The sequence below is a fragment of the Triturus cristatus genome, chromosome 9, assembly GCF_964204655.1.
Source record: "Triturus cristatus chromosome 9, aTriCri1.1, whole genome shotgun sequence".
Lineage (NCBI taxonomy): Eukaryota > Metazoa > Chordata > Amphibia > Caudata > Salamandridae > Triturus > Triturus cristatus.
The window spans coordinates 29,221,342-29,245,917 of record NC_140592.1 but is presented as its reverse complement, the minus strand read 5'-3'; the positions used below and the strand labels follow the sequence as shown (position 1 = coordinate 29,245,917).

Here is a 24,576-nt window from a genome sequence, read left to right as displayed (position 1 = left end):
TGATATGGAACTTTTGATGATATTCAAGCATAATCCAGCTGCCTGCACCCCCTCCCCCACAGCTAAATCCCTGAGATTTCTTTTGCATAGCTGTGCACATGTGGCCTTTTACCATGAACAGGCATCATCACCTATTTTGAACCCTTCCCCTACCACCCACCTTCAGAGCCTAATGGTTCGATCTCTCGTTTCCACATTCCCTCCAGCCCATCCCCTTCTCTCCTCAGTCTGGATATTTGCAATAAGAGTTCCACTATGCCTTTGGGGCGTGGCTAGCTGGCCATCATGGCGGACGCGAGCTTGTAAGGCTCCGACTGAAGGCCCCAGTAATCTGACATAATTCCCCTTGAAGTGCGCCATCTGGGACCGCCACCGAGGGAATCTACCGGCAGAGGTGTGGTGTACCCTGGAGAACCCCTCCTGGCGCCGTCTCGAAAGTAACGGTCGCAGCTGCAGGCGGGAAGTAAACGCGACCTGCGGTAGGTGCTGAGGAGAGGCGAAGAGCTCAGTCAGGAGGTGGCGATCCACGCCGCTGAGCGGAGTGCAGTGGAGTGACTGGATCCGAGACAGCGGGAGTGGCGGCATACTTGGTGGAGCGGCCTGCCCGGACTGGAGGAGTGCCTCAACCAGTTGTGCAGAGACCCGGGAAGGAGATGGGGTGCGGCGCGTGAGCCGCTGCCCCTGGAGGAAAGAAGGCCTGCGACCCCTATGCCAGTGAAGAGAGCGGGAGGCCCCGACGTACTGCACAGGCCTGCCCAGTGGTTATTGAGTCGCGGTAGGCAGAGAGCTCGATCCCCAGAGGGCCGTGAGACTCACCGGGACTGTGTGCTCTCCCTGAGTTGCGGCACAGCGGAGGCTGGGCGAGGTGTCGCCGACGGGAGCGGCTTACGGCCTACAGGAGGCAGAGCCGCGTGGCAGAGGCCCCTAGCGACCGACAGACGATTGCATTGCCGGCCAGCTCGCAGGGTGGGTACCCGGAGCGAGCGCGGCAGGAGCAGCGGTGCGACCCCCTGCGGGCTCTAGCATTGGATTGAACTATCGGAAACCCGGAGGAGCGTCCAGCGGCCCGGGAGCAGGAAACGGAGCAGCAGTAGGTGCGGGTAGTCCGGCAAGAGAATGGGGCCCCGGGAGCGTGCGGCATCTGGCCTGGGGAGTCAGGCACTGTGTGAAAGGGGTGCCCGACCCACTGAGCAGCGACATAATCAACAGGAACTGGCCTGGATCCAGGGGGAGCCCGTCGGGGCCTCGGCGCAGCAGAGGTCCAGTTGGCTAAGGAAGAAGGTGCGATAAAGACTCCTTGAGGCGCCAGGTACTGCAGGTGGCAGGTGACACGCGCCAGTGCCCAGGTGGGGTTGCTGAGGAAGTGTCGCTTCACGGGCGAGCGGCCCAAGCTGGGGCACAGGAACTTGGCGTAGGGACACACATGACTACCAAAGGCTGCAGTGGATACAGTGGGGGATGGAGAGTAGGGGCTGCAAGAGTCTGGGAGTCCGCATGCTTCACGGACACTGCTCATGAACACGGGGGAGAGGCCGGTCACAGAACCCCGAGGGGCGACTCACAAGGACGGAGAACACGTGTGGGAGGGGCACTCCTAACTGAAGCCAGCATCGGAGTCTCTACATGAGGTGGACAGGGAGAGCTGGCAACTAACGACGGTGCCTCTGGTGTGCCTAGACCCTGCGCGCGGTGAGGGACATTGACTGGCCTGTTGTTCGGCAGTGCGGATGGAAGGAAGTTCGCCTGAAGACAGGTGACGAGGCCTGAACCGGTTTGTGGCGTGTAAGCCCTCAAAGGGGCCTCGCGGAGGAACTGTATGCTCGGCCATATATACGTCGGAAGCAGGAACGACCTAATGGGCTGTCCGTCCCCCGCTGCCTGGAGCCCACCCAGACCCCGCTGAACAGGAAGCCAGAACCCCGGAGACACGCATCTGGCAGGAGATGCGGAGGTGTAGGGAGCTGGCAGAGAGATACGGTCGGCAGCGAATTGCTGGACCTACTGAAGCAGAGGAACGCTAGCTGTAAAGGCTCTGCTGGAGAGACTGGTGCCGGCCTGAGACGCCTCTGAAGCAGATCTCATTTAGTGAACGCTACTCTTTGTGGCCGACGCCGGTGCGGGGCGCCCCTGTACGGAATCAGAACCTTGACTGCTGAGGCCTGGGCAGGCGGAGGGCACGGAGAACGAGAAGCAGAGGCAGCGGGGAGTTCGTAGCTAGAGGCTGCGATACGCGGCAATCATGTGGCGAGTAGTGCCGGAGGTGCGCGCTTGCAGAGCGGTTGGTTCCCCCGCTGCGCGCCCTCCCGTCGAGCGCTCGGTTCATCGTGTAACTTGGCCAAGGGGACGCCGCAAATGCCCTCGGTGCAGCAACACGTGATGGAGCGCATGAGAGCAAAAATGAAGCAGGGACAGCCGCGAACCGGCACGCTGGACTCTCCGAATCCGAGGGAAGACGCTGACACGGAGCCCGCATCTGCTACATTGGCAGCCAAGATGAATTCCGTCCTCGCAGCTGTGGAGAGAATTGGGACCGCGCTGGAGCACACCAGAACATCGCTGGAAACGCAGATTGACAAGGTCCCCTTTGACTTTACACTCCTGCACGCAGATCACTGAAAGCTCACCGACAAGGTGGTTGCTCAAGAACAAGTGCTCCAAGATCTCCAACCGGTCACCCGTAGTCATGCAGCCACATTGCAAGATATGATGGAACGGATACATGCTTTAGAAGATAGGGCAGAGGATGCGGAGGGGCGCTCGCGCCACAATAACATCAGAGTGGTGGAGCTGCCGGAAGGAGAAGAAGGCAAGCGCCCTGAACAGTACATAGAGACCTGGCTGCGGGATCTACTCCCGACGGGAACACTGTCCAACCACTTTGCAGTGGAGAGGGCCCATCGAGTGCCAGCCCAAAAGCCTCAACCAGGAGCCCTGCCGCGTCCGTTCCTGTTTAAGCTCCTCAATTACAGGGCCAGGGAAGCGGTACTGCGCAAAACTCGGAAAATGGAAGAACTATCCGTAGGAGGCAGTCGCATTATGCTATTCCCCGATTATACTGCCCTGGTACAACGTCGCAGAAGCAATTACATGATGGTGAAACGTCAACTCAGAGAACTGGAGCTCCCCTATTTCCTGCTGTTTCCCGCACGACTACGAGTGGTAGCAAAGGGTAAAACACACTTCTTCGACACGCCTGCGGAGACGTGGGACTGGCTGGAGGAGTCCGGGTTATGGACCCGGAAACGGCCATCAGAACCGGAGTCTGGAGAGGCAGCTGGCAGGAGGCGCAGGCGCCGGCCACGCCACAGGGCGCCCTGCGGAGAAGTGGCCAGAACCGGGGTCCCAAGTCCGGGGAGGATGCGAAAGGAGCGGCAAGAGGTACTGGAGACGGTCACTACGCTTGGTACCCCGAGCAAGCGACTTGTTGGGAGTCTTCTGCGCAGCGTGCGGAGGTGTCCAGTGGAACTTCGACGCCCTCAATTGAACTATCTGAAGAACTTTGTATGCCGGTTGTGACGCCGCAGACGGCGGACGATATCATTGGTTGAGCTGCCTGATGAAATACACATTGGAGATGTCTGCCTCACGCAAGTACAATACTGAGGACTGGTTTGGGTTGTGTGGGATGTGGAGGGGGTGGGAGGGGGACTGGAGGGATTCTGTGTGGGTTCCTTGATGGGCAGAGGCTCGGGCATTGTTCCGCTTAGGCCATAAGAATGGGGGGTCCTTAAGGGGTGGCCCTTACCTGCATGCTACTACTTCGCATGGGTGATGGGAATCTGCAGCCATGGCGAGAGGAGGTGTCGGATTCCCGAGTGGCGCACTGTATGTTGGGGAAACACGGGGGTTGAGTATGGCGGATTGGTTACTGCACACACGCCCCACAAGGCCACACATTGACCTAGTTCCCTACTTTGCCACATGCATGGGTACATAGTTTGGATGGATAACTTTGCGATGTCCGCCCTGTACGTTCTGTGTTTTTCTAAGTTCTCCAGTTGTTTTGGTTACTATAGTCCGGCTTACATGTATCCGGGCATACCCGGTATTTACGAAATGGCGCCCCATTCCTGACCTCGCAGCAGTTTACACACTTTAGCGATGACGAGTGTTAACGTAATCACATGGAGCATCCGTGGCATGCACACACCCACACGGAGGTACTCCATATTTGCTTATCTTCAGAGACATTCAATTGGTATAGCCTTACTGCAGGAGACACACTTAATACAGCCGGAGCTAGACCGCCTACGCAGGCACTGGAGAGGCCAGGTGTATGGCACCACTCTGCGCATGCTAGGGGCATGCTGCTATGGGTGAGAGCAGGTGTCCCATTCGTCAGCATGGATACGGTAGTGGATCTGGAAGGTAGATATACACTAGTGCTCGAAGTGCTTAACGGACAGCACATATTATTGACGTCTGTTTATGCCCCAAATACAGGACAAGGGGCATTCCTGGAGCGACTGTCGTGAGTGTTGACTCCGTATGCTGGTCTCCCCTGGCTATTGGGCGGGGACTTCATCTCCGTCCTCGATCTTCACCTGGATAGATCCTTCCCCCCCCTCAGGGTCACGTCGGCGAGGTCCAATGCACAGGCACTGGCAGACTGGCTCTCACACTGGGCGCTACTAGATATGTGGCGGGCCCTCCACCCAGTAGACCGTGTTTACTCCTACTACTCCGCCCTGCACAACCTGCACGTCCGACTGGACAGGGTGGTGTGGTCACGGTCTCTCTTGCTGCTGCTGGAAGCCTCGGAATATTTAGGTCGGACACAATCCGATCATAACCCCCCTGTGGGTTTGTATCAGCTGGGAAGCTGACAAGCCCCCTATTCCCACATGGCACCTACAGCCTAACGCGCTGGAAGATCCTGAGTTCCGCTCGTCACTAGGGACGGCAATCCTGACATAGTTCGAAATTAACGAAGGCACGGCTAGGGATGTGCTGGTGGAATGGGACGCCTTCAAGTCAACAATCGGAGGCCATTGCTTGGGTGCCTCCTGGAATGTCCGCAGGCAACTGTCGTCGGCTATCTCCCGAATCGAATCCCAGCTGCTGCAGTTTGAAAGGAGGGGAGAAGGGGGAGGTAGGCAGGCGGGTCGCCTGGAGGACCTCCGGACGCAACTAGCGGAGCTGTTAGAGCGACTGCACTGCCACAACTATGCAGCACACACGGCCCGCACGCATGCCGCAGCAGACAGGGCGGGTCGCTTACTTGCATGGCTTATGAGGCCAGATACTAACCGTGCCCCGATAGCTGCGATATGCACATCGCAGGGAGATCTGGTATACACGCAACAAGAGATCCATAAGGTAATGGAGGACCACTATACGCAGCTGTACCGGTCTCAGGTCCGCTGTACTGATCTCGAAATAGGGAGATTCCTGGGTAGGGTCCACTTGCCTGTGGCTTCGGCTGAGCACCAGGAGGCGCTTAATAGCCCCCTCACCTTAGAAGAGATAGGTGAGGCAGTTGCATCCCTGGCATCCGGGATAACTCCAGGGCCAGACGGCCTTCCGGCCGAATTCTATAAAGCCTATTGGGAGTCCTTGGTGCCGCACTTACACTCCGTCTATTCAAAGGCACTGGAGGAAGGCACGTTTCCCCCTTCAATGCATGAAGCGTACCTGATATCCCTGCTGAAGCCCGACCGCGACCCGACAGCTTTGGGGTCTTATAGACCGCTGGCGCTTTTGAATGCCGATTATAAAATATTTGCCAAAGTCCTGGCGGAGCATTTGGCACCGGTGGTCTCAGCCCTCATTCACAGCGTTTGTGCCTAAGCGGAGTACGTCCCTGAACCTGCGGAGATTATTTAGCGTCGCGGCGGAAAGTGTCACTGATTGGCCAAATGCGGGCTGCTTAATGCTACATCTAGAAAAGGCGATTGTCTGGAATGGAGGTACTTATCGATGCTGCTGCGGCGCTATGATTTGGAGGAGGAATTTTTGCAAATGATAGGCCTATTATATAGAAACCCCACAGTACGGGTCAGGCTGGGTCCGTACATATCGGAGGCGGTGCCGGTGTGCAGGGGCACCAGGCAGGGGTGTCCGCTGTCGCCATTACTATTAGCGTTGGCAATTGAGCCTCTGGCGGCGGCACTCCACACACTGGAGGGGGAGGGTGTACCGTTGGGAGATACAACACATCAAGTGTCATTATATGCAGATGACTTGCTGGTGTACGTGAGAGACATACAGAATATCCCGGCCCAGCTGGCCCTTATATGGCCCTTATATTGTGAGACTTTGCAGCTGTCTCGGGGCTTCGGGTAAATGCTAGCAAATCCTGCATATATGCGTTTGAAGGGGGAAGGCACGATCCGGGATACACTCTCAACGGAACACGAGTGGTGTGGAAAGAGGATACCTTCAGATACTTAGGTATCCAGATATACCGTCACCCGCAGGATATATTGGACGGGATTGTGGGTCGAGCGGTTACGGCACTCAAGTCGCAGATGCGCTTCTGGGGTACGCTGCCGTTGACAGTCACGGCTAGGGTGGCATTGGCCAAAATGGTGATCCTTCCCAGGCTATATCCCAGGCTATATCTGCCAATATACATACCAGCGGCCTTCTTTGCTGCGTTCTCTAAGTTGCTCCGCAATTTCATCTGGGGGAGTAGCCGTCACAGGCTGTCACTGGCAAAATTACACCTACCCACGGATCAAGGGGGACTAGCAGTGCCCTGCTTCGAGCATTACTACTTGGCAGCACAACTGCAGTGGTTAGCCCGCTGGTTTGCAGACAGAGGTCGGGATGACACGGCGACGTTGCAGGCCCCCTACTCTCTGGAATGGCTCCTCGTGCTCTTCCACCCAGCGGTCAAACACGCGACACTGACACCACTCCTCCCAAAAGTGGCGTATAAATGCTATCGCAGACGTTTATTTATTACTAGAACCCTGATACCCTACGCGCCTCTATTACCCTTAGAGGGCTCCCCCAGCGGGGTGCGAACACTTACTCCGTCGACATTGGAGAGTTGGAGGGACGCGGATATACAGACTCTGGGAGACCTGTATTGGGAAGGCGAGTTAGCACCATATGACTCGTTGGTGGAGGAGGGGGGCTGCCATCAGGACAATTCCTTGTGCACCGCTCTTTAGTTGCAACGCTGACGGCCATATGGGGGGACATGTCTACAGAACCAAAGCAACATCTCACTATACAGTACCTCCATGTTATGGGACGAGGCAGGCACCTGGTACGTTGGTTCGCAGGGTCTTTACGCACGCATGCAGCGGTCACATTAGAACCACTCCGACGCAATATGAGGCTCCAACAGATCCAGTTGTTCATACTACACAGGGCATACCTTACACCGGAGGCCATCAACATGTACTTTCACCGTATAGGAGGTGTGCCCCAGATGTCTGGACCCTGGGGAGGGGCTGATCCACATGCTATGGAGCTGCCAGAGGATATATACTTATTGGAGTAGGATAAGCGAGCTGCTACGTATAAGTACTGGCCGTAGCTTGCCATTCGAATGGGAGGTATACCTATTGCATCAATTCCGTAGAACGCCGGCCATGAAGGTGACATCCCGGTTCTTAGACCTGGGAATAGCGGTTGCCAAACGGTTGCTCATCAAAAGGTGGAAAGAGCAGGAACCCCCCCCCTGTACAGGCGTGGAAACACTCGATCTATGCCTGGGCGAGGGCTGAAGGGACGGCCATTAGAAGGGAGGAAACGTTTTGATTGTACAATTATGTAATTACTTATGTAAATTAATAATTTATAATTATAATGTAAATTATTTACAATTAAAGTTAAAACAGTGATTAACAATTAAAAAAAAATTACAATTTAAAAATGTACACAAGTAATATCATTAACCAATTAAAAATATATAATTTTGAATAATATAAAGTAAATAACTAACAAATTATTTAGATGATCATCAATTTAATAAGCCAATTACGTTACAAATTGTAAAAAGAAAATGTGTAAAACACATTTAAATTTATATTTAAACATCTTCCCATCTTACTTCTCTATAAACCCAACAAACTACCTATAATATGCAAAAAGTTATCTATACCACAATATTCTTGTAACTGCATTATTGTTTTAGACAACATTGATGGCTAAGAGTGTGGTAGAGGGTAAACTGGTAAGGAGATACACAACTCTACACTAATATAGAGAAGCAGATGGTGGTTGGTGGAGCAGTGGATTAGTATTTTTTACAAGTAAGGATGGAAAGATGTAAATTAATAATTTATAATTATAATGTAAATTATTTACTTGAGCAAGATATTTATTTGTTGATGTGTTATGTTTTTGCTTCGTTACCATTAACTTTCTTTTCAATTTTTTTGTTGTGATTTATTTATTTGAGTATTATTTCTCATTATTGTCAGTTGTTGGAACAGTAGGGGAGTGGGGGGGAGTGTTTTATTGCAAACCTTTTAGCGTTTTTATTTTGGAAATAATATTGAAGTTGATAAAAAAGGTATGTCTATTTTTTATTTATTGAGTGGTGTTTTTGGTTGCTTATAGAAATTAGTTTTTAAAAAATTGCCCCCCACAAGAGTCCAACACTTTCCCTACTGTGGCTTAAGCAAATCTGACCCCTCCAACGTCCCGCACTTTCTCTACTGTAGATTAGTTCAAATGGAAATAATAAATCTCATCCCTCCAAAGCCCAGTATTTTCACCAATGTTACTTAAGTTGGAGTGGGAATAGGAAATATGATCAGCACCCAAATATCAATGATTTCTCTACCTTTGCTATGTTTGTAGTTGCAATCCTGCTCCAAAGTACAATCCTTTCTCCACTGTTGCTCAGGTTAGAGTGGTAATATTAAATCTGACCCCACCAAGGTCAAACTTGTTGTTTACTACTGCTTAGGTTGCGGTGCAAATAGTAAATCAGATCCCTACAAAGTCCAATAATTTCACCAGTGTTGCTTACCTCACATTGGGAATCGCAAATCTGACCCCTTCCCAAACTCCAACACTTTTTCTCCTGTTGTTTATACAGGAATTGGAATCTGGCCCCTCCAAAGTCCCATGCGTTCCCTTTTGAGGCTTAGTTTGGAGTAGGGATAGTAATTTGTATCTTTCTACAGTAAAATGTGTTTCCTACTATTTTTTAGGTTCAAGAGGGAGTGGTACATTTTATTTTTCACAATTCTATTTTTGTTTAAACGTTTTGATGTTGAACTTGGAATGTCAACTTTGTTTCATTTATGTTTTTGGTTTCATTTTTATTTAAACTGAAGATAATTGTTTGATATTAATTACCATTGTTCATGTTTATTACTATAGATGTAGCATTAACATATTGTTTCTGTTTTTGTTGGGGATGTATTTATTTTTATTAAATGTTGTAGTTTTAAGTACGAGATTTTTAAAATGTTGCTTTAGTTTTTATTTTAATTGTTGGTGCTTTGTTATTTTTTGGGTTGTTAATATATTTTAGTAATTTGTTTTGCATTATATTTTTATTGTATTTTATTTTTTTCATTTTATTTAGGAAGTTTATTTGAGTAATAAATATTTTAATCGTGTTTCTAGAAAATAATTGCAATTATTTCAAAATTATATTTACTTTTATTTTTATATTTTTTCATTCTAAATGTATACTGTTTCCTTATATTTTTACACTTTTATTAACATTAGGTTTGAGAAAATAGTTTTGATCAGTTATATTATAACATTTATATTTGTTTATTCAGATAGATTTGTAAGTAGTATCTTTTATAAAATAATTACCTTTTTACTATTTAAGGTAATTATTTATTTTAAATTATATTTTGAAACGCATTTAAGTACCTATATAATCTCAGTATTAAGTAGGACACTATTTTGTAGACAATATTTTTGTACTTTACATTATGAGTATGAAAACTCTATATTTAGCATCATGTTTTTTTCCACAATATTTGTGTATCGCAATATTCGGACATCAATATCATAAAACCCTGGATGAGGCATTGGATTAGGAGATTTTCAAGTAGTGTTGTGTTTGGTCAGCGTGTTGGTGAATATTGAATCTGGTTTCATCGAGAATAGTCCCAACAGGCTTTGTTGCGGCTGAAGAGGGCAGAGGACGTGATGGAACCATGACAGATTCCACAGATGTTAGGAAACTCCGGGGATTTGGAGGTGCTCATGTGAACAAACTGGTCTGGTTGGATAGTTAGGAGCAGAACCAGTGAAGGATGTTGCCAGTGAACCCCATGTGAGAATTCAACATGCAGATGAGGATGGGATGATCAATGTTGAAGGTGGCTGAGAGGTGTAGTAGTACTAGGCGGCAGAGGCCATGATTATTGGTGCATAGGAGCGTATTACATGGGTTTTAAAATATATCCGTCTGTGTCCTTTAGAGTGGTCTGAAGGAAAATTGGTACTCTTGCAAGCAATGGCTACTGTAGGTGATGTAATCTTGGATTTGTGCATAAACTTCTTTCTCGATGAGCTTGCTGATGAAGGAAGGATGTCGATAGTTTGTGAAGTCATCAAGTCCTAGCATTTGTTTTCTTAGGACTGCCGTGAAAGCTTCTCGGGAGATGCGTTGAGTGAGGGACTCATTGACAATGGTGAGAATGGTTGAGAGGGCTTTGATAAAAGACTAGATTAAGACATCATCTTCATAGGTGGTGGCTTTGAGGAAGTTCAAGAGGTCTGCGAGGTCTGGGAGAGACAGGGGCTTGAAGTATGGTCATTGTAGGATCCAGCTCAAAGGGGTGAGTGTCAGAGTAGAAGCAGGATTGGTGTCATCGATGTGTGGTGGAATCTTCTATTTTTTCACTGGAGAAGAGGTTGATGGCAATGCACTTGTCTGTGGAGTGTGGAATTAGAGGGCAGGCAAAGGGGTACGTGCAAAGTTTTTTGGTTCCGCTTCTGTCAGTAGCTTCATTGGTGTTGTTACTATTGCACTTGGCTTTGGCTAATGTAGTGAGTTGTCTACATGTTGCAGGGATGGACTTCAGTTGTGTGAAGTCCCTGGATTCTTTCCTACCTATGGATGGATAGGTTGTTTCTGGCAAGGCCTTTGGATTACCAGGGTGATGAAGGGCTCAGTTTGAACTTCCATGGTATAGTTGAAGTGTGGGTGATTTTCCAGAAAGGTAGTTATGAAATCATTCAGAAGAGAGTTGACCTCAGATACAGAGGAGGGAGAGTGAGAGATGATTTTGAGCTTTAGTTTGGGATGGAGAAATCGTTCAAGAATCTAAAGATCTTTTGCTCTCTTCTGGGCTGATCTCAGTGTGTTTGTTGGATGATGAGCAGGTTGAAGGGGATGTCGGGGTGGTTGGCCTAGTCTAGTGGTTTGGGAGCTGTGGATTCAATAGTTTGTAATATCAAAAAATGGGGGTGAGGTTTTAACCGTTGGAGACTGTGTTGGTTGACGGACAGCTGTGCATGGAGAGTGCTGATGAAGTTGAGGGGGGTGTCCTTTGTGTTTTTTAATTCTTGAGTTGTCTGGGAGGTGAAAGTCACTTAGGTGAGAAGGTCTGCGAAGTTAGCTGTAAAGTTCATATTGTTTAATTAAGTAGGCCTGTGTTTGAGGTGGAAGATGGTCATATGATTTAGGGAGAGTTGGAAGTGGCATTATTGTTATTATTGCATTCCTATAGTGTGCAGCTACCTGCTAGGGATTTCCTAGCGCTTAAACGCTTGGTAGAGTCTATACCGAGTCGCTTTGGCTTAAAAGAACCAGGTCTTCAGTTGCTTGCGGAAAGTCATTTGTGAAGAACAACCTCGCTATGCTGCTGGACGGGCATTCCATAACTTGGTGCCTTGATACACAAATGATCGGCCTCCGATCAGAGTACTTTTCACTCTAGGTAAAACCGCTGGAGCGTAAGGAACATGCAGAGTAGTAAGGTCTGGCAACATCATGAAGCTATCTAGGGCTAGCCTTTGATCTTGTCTTATACAGAAAGCACAGGGTTTTATAATGAATTCTTTTCTCCACCCTGAGTCAATCGACTTCGAGGAGAAGTTTTGAGGTTGAAACACTTTTTGGAAGTCTATTTAACATTCTGGCTGCTGAGATCTGGACCACTGTTATCCGTCTGACAGAGGCTTCATCTGTCCCTAGATAAAGCATGTTACCATAGTCAAGTGTTGATATGATGAGGACCTGAATTACCGTCCTTTGGGGGGAGAATGGTAACCTTCAGAGAATATTCTGCAACCATTTAAAAACAGCGAACAGTTTGCCTCCCACTTCATCACCTGAGGTCTCATGGAAAGCTCATTGTCCAACAGACAAGGCAGCTGGTTCCGGTACTGAACCCAGGATGGCTGGCCAGTGTTGGGGACTGCACAATGACGGATCCTTTCCCAACACCAGTACCTCGGTCTTATCTCCATTTAATTTGAGTGAATAGTTGTTCATCCACCCTGGGACCGTGCCCAAACATGCATTCAGTGCCTCAGAGTCATAACTCTGCGCAGATGACAAGGAAAAGATGATCTGTGGTTCATCTGCATATGAAATTAAGGTGAGTCCTCAGCTTTCCAGTAAGTCCACCAATGGCCGCACATCGATGTTAAATAGTGCCGGACTTAGGGATGCGCCTTGGGGAATCACTGCAGTAAGGGTGTGTCAGCCGGAGGAGGCACTAGCTGGGATCACCTAGAATGAACGCTCCTTTAAAAAGGATGTCATCCAGGTCAGGGTCAGGCCAGCTGCCAATCTCAACAAAGGCATCTCATGAGACACAGTATTGAACGCTGCGCTGAGATCAAGAAGAATCAGCTCAGCTGTCTCACCCTATCCAGGAGGTATCTTAGATGTTCTGTGTCTCCTAGAAGGGCGGCTTCGGTAACGTGTCCCTTTCTCATCCCTGAATGTGGTAGAGTGTAGAGAACCCTGGGCTTCAATAAAACTGGAAACTTGGTTGTTAACATGCTTCTCCATGACCTTTGCGTTATAGGAAGCTTCAAAACTGGTCTAAAGTTGCCCAAGTTGTCGGGGTCCATAATTGATTTCTTCAAGAAAGGCCGAACCAAGGCATGATCCCCGTGCCTGTGGGACCTGCCCCTCCATTTACAAGGAATTTAGGAGTTCCACCAGCAATTGAAGAATCTCTGGATCTAATGTACTGAGTTTGGACAGAGGTAGAGGATTACTTGGCGAGCCTGACCTAATTGATGACAATGTTGCCAAACACCGGCCAATCCATGAAGTCCCAGGCTTTTAATTCCTGGCTTACTTGAGTCCCCTCTGCTCTCAAGATTCTCCAAAAGTTGGAGAACCCACCAGTATCCTCGACGGGTACCTATCCTTTCCACCTTTACCATAAGCGATCTGAATGTCAGACCTTTTTTACGAAAGAAAACACATGTGCCACTTTGCTGCCTCTACTCATTAATAGTTTGGCCCACCTCCAACAGCGTGCCTTGGTAAGCACTCCCAAAATGAACTTACAGGCCAATTCCTGGCAGTTTGGGTTGATGTTAAATGTTCAGGTCTTCATTCCATGTGTGTTGATGTTAAGTGTTCAGGTCTTCATTCCATATGTGTAGATGTTAGATGCTCAGGTCTTCATTCCATGCGGGTTGATGTTAAATGTTCAGGTCTTCATTCCATGTGTGTTGATGTTAAGTGTTCAGGTCTTCATTCCATGTGTGTTGATGTTAAGTGTTCAGGTCTTCATTCCATGTGTGTTGATGTTGAATGTTCAGGTCTTCATTCCGTGTGTGTTGATGTTAAGTGTTCAGGTCTTCATTCCATGTGTGTTGATGTTAAGTGTTCAGGTCTTCATTCCATGTGTGTTGATGTTAAGTGTTCAGGTCTTCATTCCATGTGTGTTGATGTTAAATGTTCAGGTCTTCATTCCATGATTGGGTTGAGGTTAAATGTTCAGGTCTTCATACCTGGTTTGGTAGATATTCCTCAAAGAGATGGCTTTTGGGCATTTTGTTTATTGCTTGATAGTTTACTTAAAATGATCGGATGACAATATAAAAAGAAAAACTAAACAAGTGAGAGAGGAGTGCAGGGACAGGTTCCTTAAAAAGAAATATAGAAAAAACGTGCACATGAGGTGAGCACAGGAAAATACTGGTAAATAGAACAGAGATGAGGGACACAAAAACAACTGATAGCAAGGAGAACTATTTTGCAATATTGTAGAGACAAGACAAAGAGACAACAATGGGGGAAAAAGAGCTAGATCAAGATTATGTAGTAATTAAAATGATGAGAAAATGAAACATATCAGAGAAGAAACATAACTGTAGCAGTTAGAAGCGGGAAGGGATGATGAGAGAAGTGACAAAATAAAAAGGAAAGAGGGTAAAAGGAGGTAAGTGCAGGAGTCATGAAATAAACAAGAGGGACCAACCACGATAGTCGACTATAAGACGGCAGCCGTGATGGAGAAGGTAATGTCATTCAAACTTTGAGGACAAAGTTGGAGAAGACTTGCCTATCTCTGCCTACTACTTATACCATTGGTATAGAAGGAAATACATTTAATACATTCTGCTTTCACTATTCACTTGTATCTCAAACACATCTATCATAGAGATATTTCACCAGGGTGTTGTGTTCTTCTCTTCCAGGACCAGAAGAGCCTGAGGATCCTAAAGAAGAGTCGGAACTGACCTGCCTCTCCCACCACGCCGAATACCGCCTCCCCCTCCGCATGGTCACAGATGCCGAACTATCGATTCACGATGTCCACCTCAACAGCCCAGAGTGCCAAGCTCGACAGGAGGGTCAGTGGGCCGTCATCACCATGCCGTTCGATAAGTGTGGCACCCAAGTGCTTGTAAGTAATTCTGTTATTAAATATTGTCTGCAGAATATCGGCAGCTTGAGTGGTTAAATAACAGAGTACATTAATTTAGAATTCTTAAAAATTTCTACTTTTACACCTGTGAATTGCACCCGTCAATTCCGCAAAACAAAAAATATATACTTTTGTGACAGACATCCAATTCATTTTTTTAAATTGGGCCTAATCTACCTCATATGTCACTGTTAATAGTCAAGCACAAAGACTTCCTATTGGACATTGTGAGGCATATCCAAATTTAGAAGGAATTTAAATAAGCATTGGCAAAGCCAATAGATCTTGCCTGTGGTAGAGCTATTTGCTATGTCAATTTCTTTTAGTCATATTGTACAGCTGGGCAGCATGTCTGAAAGTTATCAAAGAAAAAATGCTATAACGCTGACAGCTCTGACTGCGAGGGGCAGTGATCTATTTTTCCAGTATGGGATTATTCTGTGTCTTCCCGAAAAAGTTTAATTATCTGACTTGAACTTTGTCGTTTTGGCTCTGCATGAGGACAGCACAAAAAAGGCCATGCAGAGCAGCGAGCGAGGTGCAGTTTGCATCTTTGTGGCATCTCGACACTCGTTGGTGTGACTTTTTTATGATGGGATGGGGGCAGCAACGAAGAGTGAGGGGGGTGTGGGGTGGATGGGGCAAGCACCAATAGGGAAGGGACAGACCTGAAAAGCAGGAATGCAGAAGGGGAGGGGAAGTGGCTGCAGGTAAAAAGGAACAAATGGACTTCTGGAAGTGGTGAGTAGTGGAAGGACACTGACTGTAGGATTTAGGGGTGGGTAAAGATAAAGGGAGGTAAGGGTGACTTCCATGCTCATGGGTTGGTAAATGTAAATGAGGTGAGGGTGACTTGAGCGCTCAGGGGTGGGTAAATGTAAAGGGAGGGAAGGGTGTCTTGAGGGGCGGGCAGAGGTAAAATGAAGGTGAGGGTAACTGGATTGGATAGTATGATATGGTATGACCTGTCATTGTACGGTATGTTAATGGTATGGTAAGTATGGTGGTATAGCATGGAATAGTATGTTATGGTATGGTAAGGTGCAACCTTTCATTGCATGCTATGCTATGCTATGCTATGTATGGCAGGGTATGGTACATCCTGTCATTGCATGCTATGGTATGGTATGGTATGGTATGGTACAACCTGTCATTACATGCTTTGCTATGGTATGGTATGGTATGGTACGGTATGGTATGGTACAACCTGTCATTGCATGCTATGCTTATGGTATGGTACACCAAGGCCTGTTATTGTATAGTGTATGATGGTATGTTGTGTTATAAAGATGCACCAACTTTGAACTGCTACCGGCAGGCATACACATACTTTTAGGCAAGCGCCAACATCACCAGTTGGTATAATTTAAAAACACGTCAGATTTCCCAAATTGGGTAGGAAGGCAGCAATACACTGAATACGACCAAAACAAGTTGGCGACATAAACAGACACAACATTAGTGAATACTGCAACATGTAACTTTATTATATGTACTAAATTGTTTTGTTATGCGTCTCGGAAAAGACTGACCGAAGAAAAACAGTTTACTGGAAAAGAGAAGTTTTGAAAATTCGGGAAAGCAAACAACGAGCGAGGGGAGTAGTGCCCCCAAGACAAAAAAACAAAAGCGTAGAGAGAAAAAGCAGCAAAAAACGCAAGAGCAGCATAGGAGCGTGTAAATCGAACATAGAAAGAAACAATACATGCTCACAATCAAAGTGCAAACCGTGTGGAAGAACACTAATCTAGAAATTGATTGGTCCATGCTCCAGAGGAAAGAAAAAAACATAGAGAAAAAGTAAGACCAACATACATAGACACGCTCACAAGTGGAAAGGAAGAAAATAAGGTTGACAATGAAGTAATGACCCCTGTATAACATTTTATTTTTTTAAACAATAGATTGTCGTGCTGTCTCAGTCGAGACCTAACTAATAAAGGAACCAATGCGGAGAAACCCTGCAGTGAAAATATAAGCAATATGACCCAGTGACTCTGTACTGCAATCTCAGATAGGAACCTATGCACCCGCTCCACAGTATGTACAAACAAGCATTTGCAATGCAATAGGTCTCACATTTGCGAGAGTTAGAGCTATTGGCATTGTAAATTGCGTTTTTTACCCATGTGTTTTGGTTTGAAGTGGAGTGGAGGGGACGTATAAACAAGTATTTGAAATGCAATTGGTTTTGCATTTGTTAAAGTTAGAGCTCTTGGCGTTGAAAATGACAATGTTTTTTATTTTTTTTGTATGCAGTGGAGTGACGATATTTACATAGCACTATTACCACTTGTATGTCGTCGCTCCACTGGATAACCAGAAAATGGGACATAGGTTATGAGGGAGAGGAGATAAGAGTTATATGCTGGCTGAAAAATAAAGTAACCACAAATTCAAGATTAAGTAAAGCATGTGAAATGTAAACAGGAACAAGATAGTTACTTTAATACTATTACACTTATTATTAAAAAATATTTATGTGTTTTTGCCTGAAAAGTTAAGAACATGTCTACAGGGCCGGAAGGGACCTGTTTGATTGTCCATTGCTTATATCCTTAAAAAAGGTAAGTAGTATGGTTTAAAAAGACCACATCCCTGGACACAGAGCCGCGGTACACATTTTATAAACTAAAATAAGGAAAACTGCTGATAAGGATCATATTAAATGTTTTCCAATTTTATGGTTTTTAGCAAGTGAGGAGGAGCAAGGCAGAGACAAAGAGAGGGAATAAGAGAAAGAAAGAGAGAGGGGGAGGGGCAGCAGCAGCGCAGGAGAAGCGAACACTGTTGTTCACAGAAAGTAGAGAAAACAAAAGTAGCGCTTCACTGGCAAACTTTGTGGCGCTAATGTGCTTGGTTGTGAATAAAAGAATACCTGACTACCATGATGATATTTTATAAAGGAAGAGATGAAAGGTTACAGAAGAGGGAGAGGGTCGGTATTGGTATGGGGGACTGTAGAATGAGTGGGGAGCGGGAAATAGGGAGAGAAGAGCAGGGGTAAAAAGCGGGGTGAAAGCAGGCAGTGCATTGAGGGAGGAGAGACAGCTGAAAAGACATCAAGGTAGGGAGTTTGGTTGCCTACAGAAAGACAGGAGAACCGGGAGAATGAATAGTGAAGAGAGAGGACTAGGATAGACTTAAAAGAAAAAAGAGCAATGACTGGTGGGAAATGAGCAAAGGTTGATTGGCACTGGTGGCAGAGGCTTGTTTTGGCAGGCCGGGCATGAATCTTATAGAGTTATGCATATCCCTGGGTCTCAAGCATACTTCTGTGAACATGACTCTATTGCCCCTTATCACCCTGTCCTCTAAGGACCCGATACCCACCTGAAACTGCTCCGCTGTCCTCGGTTCAGAGTACTAAAGGTTCTGTTCCTTGACTTACCAGTCACATCCGTAGTACACTTCCTGGCAGTAGCAGAGAACCACCCTCCTGGCCCTGCTCGCTATGGAAGAGCAAGGATCACTAAGGACAGGCAGACAACCCGCAATGAGTATGAGCATACGGCAACTAGGCGGCCGTACCCTAACGAGGCGGCCATCATGAATTACACAAGAGTGGAGGGTTTCAAAAATGTAAAGCGAACATGTAGGTCTGAAAAATACATCATTATATATCTTTCCAGTCACTAAGTAAAGGGCGTGCCGCTGCTATTTATGTTTGAAATTTTATAGAATATTCTATAAATTATTATTAGCATTCTTTTACTTAACAAAGACGACAAAATACTCCCTTTCTAATACTAACAACAGAATTGCAGTAGAAAGATGACAACATTTGCTCAGAGGTTCTATTTTGATAAAAGGCACACATTCCAAAATGGCCATCGCTATCATAGTGTGCAGCTGGGCAGCTACTAGTTCCGTAATCATGGACACAAATGACGGCAACAAGCAGATTGTTCAGCTGTTGTAAGTAAACAATAGGGCGCTTCACGTGGATCAGCCTGCTCCACTGTGGCCACAGGCTTCTACGGCTTAAGCGTAACCAATGGGGCGGGTGATTATATTTACGCCACCCAGCCTCAAAAGCAAAATACACAAGCATTTGCAATGCAATAGGTCTCGTATTACTGAAAGTTTGAGATATTGGCGTTGCTAATAATAATGCAACACCAATAGCTCCAACTTTCAGTAATTGCAACTGCGGCACTTGCACTTTAGCTTTAAACATCTTAAGCTAAAGTGCGGGAGCTGCAATTGCTTCAAAAGAAAAGAAATAGACAAAAACATTTTGTTTCTATTTCTTTACTTTTGAAGCAATCGCAGCACCCGCGCTTTAGCTTAAGATGTTTAAAGCTAAAGCTCGGGTGCCGCAATTGCAACAAAATTAAACCAATTGAAAAGAATGGCGGCCTCATGCTTTTTTTCTAAATATTTATTTTATGCAAAAGTCATTTAAGAAAATTGTGCTCCGTGGCAGTAATTAAAACATACCGAGTAACAACACATATAAAAGGAGGTGTCCTCATGGGAGGTTAGTAGAAGAGAATAGGCGGTAGAAGGAGGGACTACTAAGCCTATTGACTAATGAAAAGCCACCACTTACAAAGGACAATGACAGGAGCCAAATAAAAAGATGGGCGGAATGTGGGCGGAGCTTTATGCCTATATCCTGAATACAGCGTGTCTCGAAGAGACAGCGCAAGTGCTGCCTTGGCGAGACCTAAAAAACACAACAAATTAATTGGGTCTCAATGTAAGAAAAACAGTGACCCACTAGAGGTTATAAGGTCATTGATTGAATTCTGCAGAAGCAATTTTGAGGTTCATGGAAGGCCTAAAGACCACAGGGGTGTAACAAAGGCCCTGCAGCCCACACAGTGCGGGGAGTCCCCAGGGTTACCCATACAGAAGGGGGCCTCCTCAGCCCCTATTGATGTGAGTGTGAGGGGCCCCTTCAGCATAGCTTGCAGGGGGCCCCCTCATGTTTTACGCTACTGAAAGACCTCCGTGGCCTGCAGTGTGTTTTAGTAAGCATAACTTTGTACATTGGATAGATATAAAGATGACTCTCCTCTGTTGAGTCTTGGAAGAAAGACTTATGAAGGACACTAATCCTGGTACATACATAGGTCTAAAAAGCTGGGAATGCCTCCCCTTTAAAATTCCTGCGAGAGACTGATATGCTGGAAAACGCACTGCTTTCCCTACAGGAAAGTCTCAAACCTAATTCAGTGATTCGCACTCCCAGGACTGCTTCCAAGTCCTCAGACAAAGTAGTCTGTTAGGGGCTGGTGTGTCAAACCAAATCCAGAACCAACCTCTTGATTGGCGGCGCCACCATTTCTTGAAGTTCAAAGGGACAAGTTATTCTTCACGTTCCAGCCATGGATAAATTGTACCATTTTATTGTCTCACTGAAAATAGTTTGAATGGCTCTGTTCACAGCTTGTGTTTTTTTCTTCTTTAAGACTGAAGATGGTAAAACTGCTTATGTGAATACAGTCTACGGCAGCGTCCCGAATACCGCAGTGCACAGGATTGAGATACCGCTGAGGTGTGAGATGGTGGATAACGAGACCTTGATCATTCAGTTCCATCCCATGGTCACCTCCAACGTGGCTCTTGGGCATCACAACGTCTCTATGGGTTTCTACCAGAGCAGCGCCTTCAATGACCCAATCACAGCGTTTCCTTATGAGATTGACCTTCATGGGAGGATATACGTTGAATTTAAGGTGGAGTCTGATGATGACAACCTCCAGATACATACCGAAAACTGTAACTCCTCCCCATCCTTGTCTCCAGACGAAGAATCCTACAGTCTCCTGAAGAACGGGTGAGACATCAGACAAATGCATTTCTCTGCGAATACAGCAAAGAACTGTGAAATGACAAAACCCTTCATTATTAAGTAGCTTAACTTGGATATAAATACACATAGTAATATTTTCCTACATGTAGAAGCAGATGTTGGTGTGGCTGCAGGTATCCATTCACAAAGGGACCTTCGGGTCCAAGAAGCTTCCTCTTATCTGCCAATCTCCCTGTTTCATGCTGTCACCAGCATCTTCAATCCCTACATGGAACCACTCACCAGCAACAGCACCACAGTTCACCAAAATGCCAAGGACACACAGGTCCACATGAAAGTGTCTTTTGCTCTGGACATCCAATGCCTCTGACAATGCATGCACCTCATTCAGACCCAGTATCCAGCTCATACCTGAAGCTTATCCCCTCCACAAACAGAATGAATACTATTTTCCAGATCCAAACTTGGCTCAATGGCAAGAACATAAGTTCAAAAACCCATTTCACCTAGATTCATGCTGGACACCAGCCTTACTCTCCCAAAAGGCACATTGCGAAGAAAATAAAACAGGCTTACACCATTTCTATCTACTGAAGAAAGTTAAACCATTCCTGCCAGAAAGCAACCTAAAAACTGCTAGGTGTTCAAGTCTTCACCCGCTCACATTTAGGTGGTGGCATTGCCCTGTTCCATATCTTCTCAGACATCACACTGTACATTTGTAATTGTAACCTATACATCACAGCATGCCTTATATAGGGCCGTAATAAATATAACCATATTACCCCCCACTCTGATGTAATTCCACTGCCTCCAATTGCCGGCCAACACCATCTTCAAATCCAGTTGTATCATCTACAAAGCTAGAACAACCAGCTGTATGATCTCAGAATATCGTAACCAAAATCTCGTCTTGCAGAAATATTGTGTCCTAAATATACATTACAAAGCTATCACCCATTAGTGTTAATAATTCAATATCTGCACAAAATAGGACAGTTGGAAAGTGGATTATTAATAGAGGCAAATGTATATTTGCCACTGGCAATAAGGCCACTAACACAGTATAGGGCTCAGAATAGGTTTTATAAATTTATTCCTATGCTCAACCCTTGGTAGCTTGGCTGCGAGCAAGCAGGCTTAACTTCAAAGACAGGTATGTAAAGAATGTATAAAGACCAATTCAGTAAATAATTGAGACACAATGCAAAATAAAAATCCAACACCGATTTATTAAAATAGAAAATATGTTTATCTTTAAAATTACACCAAAACGACAAACATCCAATACAGGGAACCGGAAATATGAATTTTCAAAGATTTAGCATTATCTAGCACATAGAAAACTATAGCGCCTTATCGGGACATCTGGTCGCGATAGACCGGGTCAAAGAAAAAGTTTCAGGCCGTCCGTGATTGAGCCCTGCTCGGCTACCCCTCGCAGTAGGTCTCGGTCACAGTTTTTACCTTCAGACTTAGAAACATTTCTGGCGCTTTTTCTCGCTGGGTCCCTCGATGCTCTTCATCAGGCCGGATTCGGTGAGGGTTCGCCGGACTCGGATTTCGCCTACTCCCGGTCAAACTCTGGAAGTAGGACCTAAGGGGCTTTTCAGCTGGTTGAACTTGGAAGGCAGGCAGCTTGGCTGCCCAGGTTGAGTCGGTTCCCTTATGGAGCTTTTTTCCAAAGTTGCCCCAAAGATATCCAAACTTCTGGAACTTCTTCCTGAAGTTCCCCAAAGTGCCTCAAATTCACTCCAAGGGTCTGGAAGCTCCAAGAGGGTCCTTGAAAGTTGAGGACTTAAGTTCTCACAATCCACTTGTACAAAACCCTTACAAATCTACTGGTCATGATCCAGGTTGAGGATTCTTGGTGGTGATGTTCCAGGTGAGCTCTGTGAACCTGTAGCTTGCAGGGAGTCGACTCTTTAGTCCTTTTACAGCAAGGTAGTCCACAGGGCTGTAGTTCCAGATGGTGCAGAAGGTGCAATCTTCAGAGTGCAGGCCTTAGGAAATGCACATCAAACTTCTCAGGTTGGCCCGACTTGCTTTCTTAAGTTTCAAGCAGCAGATCTGAGAGGCTCCGCCACGCTCAGATACTTATTCCAAGTTCTCTGGGTCAAGCAGGAGGTCACTCCTGTCCAATGGGATGTAGGGTACCACCCCAAGGTATGACCACTTCCTGTAGAGTGTGGCACTATTTTGTCCCAGAGGCACCAATTCTTTCAAATTCGTAATGGCTGATTTTCCAGCAGACAGAGAAGAGCTGGTTAAACGCACCCCTAGGATGGCTAATCTCCATAGGCTCTCCCCCTTGCATCTGATCATTCCTTCCTTAAGCCTAGCATCTTGCTGTGCTCAAAAGAGTACAGTTGTAAATGACACTGGTGTCTTCCCCTTCCCTTGAAGTCAATTGTTTGCGACTCCACCCCACCCCTGCTCTGGCATTCCTGTGTAACAGAACACTGCCCTCCCAGTGGAGCTGGTCAACCCCAGGGGTTCTTTATCACCTCTTCAAAGAAGCCTGGCTAATCCACTTAACTCTGACCAATCAGGACAGACAACTGGAAGGCTGAATCTGGGCTTACAAACAAGAAAGTATTATAACTTCTTGTCTGTACATTGTAGGAGAAATTCAACAATATCATATTGTTCAGTTTATTAATACCATCATGCGAAGTCTTTGAATGGTATATTTAGCCTTCTCCTATCAAGAGTTATTAGTTAGTTAATAACTTCTTGCCATGTTAACCTATGCAGCAGGATATTTGCAATGGGAAAAATGACTTGGGCCATTTTTCCAGCACCAGGGCTTACAAAAACATATTTTATAAGTACTCTGCCTATATCTACAGACCCCCCACCCCTGGCACACCTAGGGGAGACTTTAGGGGTTCTGAATATGTAAAAATATTGCAGATCCTCCCTCCACAGTGCTCCTCGATTTTGTGCAGCACTTTATCACAATGTGGGGAGTGAAATGTTCAATTTCACTTAACCCAAGGCATATGAAACACATTTTATAAAGGTCCTCCTTATATATACCTGACCTCCCGCCCCTGGGACGCCTAGGCGAGACCCCGGGGGTACCCTATATATGCCCAAACATTGTAGGTTATCCATTTTTAAGTACCCCAAACACCAAAGTCGAATTTGGGCACAATATACTTTTTAAAATCAGTTCTGCAACACAGAGTTACATTTAAACTGACCTCAGGCTCCAGCAGTGCATACATGCAAGTGCAGAAAGGGCTGCTGGCCTCTAAACTGCCATGCCCTAGGGACTAGGGACTGAGAGGTAATTTCAACCCCCCTGCCCTATTATGTACTGGGCCTTATAGGGTAGGTCATGCCAATCACATGTGTACCCTGGACCCCTTAGTGAATCCTATTGTATCGTAGGTGTTTTCACTGTGTCTTTCAGCATAGCACTGGCCCTGGGCCTGGTTAGGCAGAGCCCAGGGTCAGTAAGAGTCATTTACCACCAGTACCAGTTAGCAAAAAAGTTGGGGGGTGCCCAGGGCACAGGATGACTTTCCAACATGGACAATATGTTTGTAAAAGAAATTTGGACACTATATTTCTGTCAGATGTTTTTTTAGTAATGAAATTTCAATATACAACCTGAACAGCACCTGCCTTTCAGGTTGGTTTACACTATAGAAGTAGCATTGTATACATACATGCACACATAAGAACAGAAAACCCTTATTAGAACATTGGAATGTTGGAAGCTCCATTGAAAACAATGGAGTGCTCCGGGCTTATAATGGCTGGTATAAGCTCGGAGCTCAAACATTCCAATGTTTCTTTGTTCACAGCTGTGGCTGTGAACAAAGGCTTCAGGGAGCCTGAGGGGATTTGAATTCTGCCCTCTAGTGGCAGAATATTCTAATAGCCTTATAGCCCTTCGTAGCAGGGCTATACCAGCTATTAAGTCCTGCTGCTTTATTAAAGTCCCTCGCCTTCAGCTCGGGCCTTTAACGCTGCAGCAGGCCTTTAATAGCCGGTATATCCCGCTACAGTGGGCTATAA

At 46.2% G+C, this 24,576-nt stretch overlaps 1 protein-coding gene across 1 annotated transcript in view; it reads left to right on the top strand.

Moving 5' to 3' along the window:
• Nucleotides 1-24,576, top strand: part of LOC146797305 (uncharacterized) — a 164,006-nt gene that overhangs the window by 101,230 nt on the left and 38,200 nt on the right. Inside the window, exons 4-5 of the mRNA XM_085624295.1 lie at nt 14,551-14,759; nt 20,201-20,568. Coding sequence (XP_085480421.1) covers nt 14,551-14,759; nt 20,201-20,568 — 577 coding nt within the window. The remainder of the gene's footprint in view (nt 1-14,550; nt 14,760-20,200; nt 20,569-24,576) is intronic.